General features: G+C 36.9%; 2 protein-coding genes across 3 annotated transcripts in view; both read left to right on the forward strand.

The window, feature by feature from the left end:
* ilvbl (ilvB (bacterial acetolactate synthase)-like) overlaps positions 1-2,642 on the forward strand; it is a 13,300-nt gene extending 10,658 nt beyond the window's left edge. The window contains exons 13-14 of the mRNA XM_014019956.1: positions 1,468-1,573; positions 1,689-2,642. Of these exons, the coding sequence (XP_013875410.1) occupies positions 1,468-1,573; positions 1,689-1,867 (285 nt within the window). The 3' untranslated portion in view covers positions 1,868-2,642. The remainder of the gene's footprint in view (positions 1-1,467; positions 1,574-1,688) is intronic.
* Positions 2,643-2,733: 91 nt separating this feature from the next.
* Positions 2,734-5,852, forward strand: part of fam118b (family with sequence similarity 118 member B) — a 17,790-nt gene continuing 14,671 nt past the window's right edge. Inside the window, exons 1-4 of one of the 2 annotated variants that reach the window (XM_014019957.1) lie at positions 2,734-4,322; positions 4,530-4,568; positions 5,412-5,501; positions 5,581-5,833. In XM_014019957.1, coding sequence (XP_013875411.1) covers positions 5,419-5,501; positions 5,581-5,833 — 336 coding nt within the window. In that variant the 5' untranslated portion in view covers positions 2,734-4,322; positions 4,530-4,568; positions 5,412-5,418. The remainder of the gene's footprint in view (positions 4,323-4,529; positions 4,569-5,411; positions 5,502-5,580; positions 5,834-5,852) is intronic. The other variant, XM_014019958.1, reaches the window with a different exon arrangement.

The raw sequence follows: 5,852 nt of genomic DNA on the forward strand, positions 1-5,852 counted from the left end.
ATCAGCTGGAAGAAGCAACTTTTTTTTCCCAACCGCCTGACGTCAAATGTGCTGCTTCTACCCGGGCCGGAACCATCAATAAAATGCAGGATTGAGCGTTTCATGTGTGGTTGGAACCTGGAGACACACTTCAGCTGAATCTCAGATCAGAACCTGAACCACAGACAGCAGGCGCGCCGCTGGAGAAGGGCGGGGGAGGTTCCTGCAATGCGTCCCACCACCACACCAAGCATTGTGGGAGGTGTCTCTTAATTTTTAGTTTAGTTTAAATTGTTTATTCGTTTTATTTAAAACCAAAATTTTATACGCAGAACAGTTAGTCTCAGGATAARGCTTTGTGTTATTTTATCATTTTGTCATGGTGTAGGTCACWAACAGCAAGCCCTCTCTGCTGTTCAAGAAAATAATAAACTCTTTAAGGGAATTTCTTTACTGTAATGTCAGATAACGTGTGGCCCCTGTTTTAAATGATGATAAACCATACTTTCCGATATTCAAGATAGTGATAACTGGTAGATGGTTAGTTATTAGCGGTACTGCATTTTAATTTTAGAAAGTGCAAATCCACTTATGAATTATAAGAATTAGTAAGACCGCTAAAACGCAAATGACACATTATGTCCACAATTAGCAGATTTGCGCTTTAGCGGACCGGTGCCCACCAATGGGTATTTGTATCCAATCCAATCCAACTTTATTTGTAAAGCACTTTTTGCACCATAGTAGACCAAAGTGCTGTATAGAATCAGCACTATTTGTACTTTACTTGAGTAATTATTTTTCAGCCTACTTTTTACTTCTACTCCTTACATTTCTAAAAAAGGAAAGAAGTAGAAGAAGTAGTTATTTTAACACAACATTTTTGCATATTTTGGGGCAGATCACCTCCTAATAAATGTCCTTACAGAAAATCTAACAGCTCATTTTAAATCAATACTTTTACTTTTAATACTGAAGCACAAAAAATATCATATACTTGAAGACTTTTACTCAAGTAATRTTCCTAGTGGAGACTTTAAATTTTACCAAAGTAATTTTTGTACTTTTACTCAAATATCACTTTGTGGTACTTTTATACAACACTGCAATCAAGTAACTCTATTACCTTCAGTTGTTATGAAAACGTTAGATCATAAACAAATTGTGTGGGAACTGAGCTAAAAGGAGGAGCTTTGCGTAAGTAGGCGGAGCTTTGTACCAGCAAATGTTTAGGCAGCTCCACATGGCTACCACAGGCGATTCAAGGATTTCTCAAACATGCATGAATGAGACGATGATAATAATAATAATATTATTATTATTATTATTATTATTATTATTATTATTATTATTATTAATAATGATGATGATGATGATGATAATAATAATGTGATCAGTCTGAATTTGTATTTGGAGACAGAACACACTAACAACTCCTGATATTCTGCAAGTTGTTTTATTTTTATTTAATTTTTTTAAATCACTCAGACACCAGTCATAGCTGTGGTGGGAAACGACGCGTGTTGGAGTCAGATATCTCGAGAGCAGGTTCCTATCCTCGGCAGCAACGTGGCATGTGGCCTTTTATTCACAGGTACGCTTTCAGCCACAAACTGTTGTCGTTGCTTATAGATTATATTTCCAATCACAGAGAGAAGTATTAGACCTCGTAAATGTATCTTGATTGTATTTATTTCTGATTTTTGCAGATTATCACGTAGTGGCAGATGGTTACGGTGGAAAGGGCTACCTTGTAGGACGAGACGACGGGGACCAGCTAAGTGACATCATCAGAAAGGTTCAGAAGGAGACCAAAGAGGGCAAATCTACACTCCTCAATGTTCTGATCGGGAAGACCAACTTCAGAGAGGGTTCCATCTCTGTATAGAGCTTCTGTGTCTTTTAAAGTAGTCGCACATTTATTTCCTTTAAATTTGTCTTTGATCAGTTTTCTGTACAAGTCCTTTGAGGGATTACGGATAATAAGAAAATGGGTTTTAATCCAAACACAGAGTTTTGAGATCTTAAAGCCATAATATAAGTTGAAGACAAATAAGTTAATGATTTGCTAATCTTCAATAAACATTAGTTGCAATAAGTTATTTCCTTCAACAGACCACTAAAAGAAACATTTTGATACATTAGTTTTGATATCGTTACACCTCTTCAGACCGCCAGAAAATAAATCTGCATTTAAAAAGGGAAAGTGTGATTATCATGATTATTCTGCACTGTTGGGGGGTTTTTCCTTCTTAAGATTTGACCTTTAAACAACCTCTCACAAGTTTTGTATCTAAACCACAAACTGGAATCACTTGTGAACAACGGCATTGATTTAAAGTCTTTTGTGACCAAAACATGCCTTGTCTACTCTTCCAGCAGGAACACAGGACCTTTTCTGCTGACTCAGGAAATCTTTGAGATGTAACGTTCTGTCAGCAGATGATTTGAGGTCAATTGTTCGACTGGAACGGTTTCTTTGAATGCTGCTGTTCGCCTTTTAATGTTTGCATCTTTAAATGCATCAGTGTGTGGATTGGAAAATATTTTTTAATTTGGTGAGAAATTAAAACAACTGATTTCCTTTGCTGTAACGTAMGAAATTGTCTTGAATGTGGCTGTAAACTGTTCTGCAGTGTCGTCATAAATACTTCAGGCACAAAGTGAGAAGGATTTTGTCTGATGCWTTGAAAAAAGTTTTTGTGCAGATTTCAGCTGTTTAAAAACTGCTCATATTTCTTAGTTTTATAGTTAAAATAACTTKATATTGTTAGTTGCATTTATGTAAAATGTATTCAATTAACAGGAGTTAAGATAATTAAAACTGTTGCTAAAAGCAAAATTAAGAAATGTTTGCTTAAAAGCTAAAATAAGATAGCTTTGAGCTATAATATCAAAATGGTAGCTCAAAGCTAAACGGCTTAAGCTAAAAGGTAAAATCTGCTATAGCTGTTTAAGATCCAAAACTACAAATGGTAGTTAAAATCAAAAATGAGTAAACACTGGCTAAAATAAACTGAATCATAGCTGAAAGCTAAAATTACCAACTCCATTGCTAAAATACATAAAAAAAAAAACAGTTGCTAAAAAAGGCATATGAAGACAATTACAGCAAAGATACTGAAGTAGTTTTTAGAGAATAATGTTTTTGAAAAAAYTGAAGCAATGCCCATGTAATCTTTTGGGGGATTTATTTGTAAAATAAAAAGTGGTGAAGTTACAAATAAAAATCATAGCTCATTAATCCTGGCTGAGATGAAATATTGAATGAGTAAAATAACACAAAGTGCAGAATTATTTTGTTTGCAAAGTAAACACCAGAAACTATAAGCAAGAAAACAATAGTGATGAGTCATTGTTGCTGACTCAGTTATTACTCATTTATTTTGTTTAGAGTTTAACTTGTACATCAGTTTCCATCCCTGCCTCCAACAGAAGATGGCAGTCTTGCGGTTTTTACTGCAGATTAAAATCTGCTGACGTGTCCTCTTTAGAAAGTCATAAAAAAAACAAGTGCAAACGACATCAAAATTACTTTTCACTCAAAATCAAAATTATTCCTTTTACATGAAAACTAATCACCTGATACAATAAAAGTCAGACTTGAAATCGGGTTACTTTTGTTGTTCCACGACTCATGCTGCCATGAAAACAGAGATWGTTTTGTTTTTGCTTTATGTTGGCCTATTTGCTTCTGAAGGGAACCAAATATCCTAGAGTACAAACTAAAACAAGTAATTATTTATTTGCCTTAAAACGTGCAGTTATGTTTTATACCTTACAAGGGGCTTCTGCTGCATTCAGAGGCAGTTTGTAAATGTCCCCTTCTTACTTTTGTTATCTTAAAACCATAATTTTAAACTAAGTATGTGATGCAGTGAAAATCCTAAATGTAGCGTATTGTGCGGAGGTAAGGTCTATAAAATCATGTTGTGTTTTTTTTTCTTTTAATTTACAGCAATCACTGTTCATCAAAATATTGTCTTGAAAACAAAATCCTAGCATTGAAACAACCCACTTACGTTAAAAGTGAGTGAGTTTTATGTGTGTCCTTTATTTAATTGAGAAACAATGCCAATATGGGTTTATTTTGGCGACGTTATAACAACCGTCAATACTAGTAATATAAATTTCCGAGCCGTTTTTATAGCACTTGAATGCATCATCCCGCAGCAGGCGGCGACTTTGTGTGCGTCTCTAATCAGACTGAGTGGATTTAAGAGCAGCAGGTTTCAGTCACGGTCTCAGGTGCAGGAGGGTTGTTAGGAATGAGTTTCAACACTAAATACTTTTATTAACATGTGTGAACTGCTGTGGACTCTTTTACAGCATGTGCATTAAAAGTAAGTGACTTTTTTTGCGTTCGACAACCGTTCTTGGAACCCCTTTCAACCAGTTTCTTATGTARACGGAGTTAGTAACTCACTGGGTCGAATTTACTAAAATAACTTTATTTAAAAAAAAAAGACTATAAGGCTCAAAGTTTATCCCAGGTGACTACTAAAGTGAAGTAACGTCCTACTTTATTTTTCGCTGACTTCGAATTAAAGGATAAACACTACCACTACAGTAAACACTGGATATTAAAGGTAAGTAAACTCAGTATTGTGTAGGTTAAGTTGTGTCTGTGAACATCTTTGTATTGTCACCAGTTGCTGGTCTCTCCATGGAAGTTKAACACACACTATTTGTATGCAATGTCTTGACTTTTATCATTTTCTGGAGCCTAAACTCTTGACCTAAACCAAAACCTAGCCCCTAATCCATCACTGGCTACTGATCCTTACATGTGCCAAGGGTCCTAAAAATGCAAATAGTATTTTACTGTACACGTTGTTTAAAGAGTTATCTTTGAAACCAGTGCCCACCTTTAGAAATCAAGGCACATATTTTTTTTGCCAAATATGTGTTTTTTGTTTGCCTTAGTAACAATAATTGCTTAACTTAAATAAATGTATATTTAACAACTTTTTAAAGAACTTCAACTCTGAAAAATAGCATACAGAYGAGCATTCTTGCTTAAAATAAAACAAAGTTGTGGCTTACTGGTTGTAACAGCTGGTGCATCGTTTTCCTACTGGTAATGATAAAATATGCTCAGGTAAAATAGGTTTATCTCTATATATTAACTGTCTAGTCACTCAGGTTCATCTGTTCAGAGTGATGGTGCTTGTGGTCTCCTTTGAAGCACCTGTCACCATGTGTCAGCAGTTTAATTTTGTTGCAAAAGAAACAAAACRTCTTCTGTTTGTTGGGTGTGGACAACAAGACAGAGGAAGTGACACATCAGCCATAAAATCTACCTAATAAAGTTATCTAGTAAAACTTCCTAAATGACTCAACCAGCAGGTGCATGTGGGGGTTTAATATGTATATTTAGCTGCGTTGACCACCCAGGTTCTTCTGAGGTTGCTTGTGGTTGTTTGTTGCAGGAGCTGAATGGCCTCGGTGGCAACCGTGAAAACTGAGAAGCGACCTGCAGCTGATTCTCAGGATGCAGATTCAAATGCCAAAAAGCCCAGGTAAGCTCGGGYGCAGCTGCTGCGTGCATGTTTAACCGTTGGTGGAAACGCGATTGCTCAATCTCTGCCCGCCCCCAAGGAAACTGCTGCCCAGCCTGAAGACGAAGCGAGCCCCTGAGCTCGTGCTGGTGATCGGGACGGGAGTGAGCTCTGCGGTGGCCCCGCAGGTTCCTGCTCTCCGCTCCTGGAAGGGCCTCATCCAGGCCTTGCTCGATGCTGCCAACGACTTCGACCTGCTGGAGGAGGAGGAAAATCGACGTTTCCAGAAGCACATGAGAGAAGATAAGAATTTGGTGCACGTGGCCCATGACCTCATTCAGAAACTTTCCCCGGTAAGACTGTCTGAGTCAC

This window comes from Austrofundulus limnaeus, unplaced genomic scaffold, assembly GCF_001266775.1.
Source record: "Austrofundulus limnaeus strain Quisiro unplaced genomic scaffold, Austrofundulus_limnaeus-1.0 Scaffold236, whole genome shotgun sequence".
NCBI classification, from domain to species: Eukaryota; Metazoa; Chordata; class Actinopteri; order Cyprinodontiformes; family Rivulidae; genus Austrofundulus; species Austrofundulus limnaeus.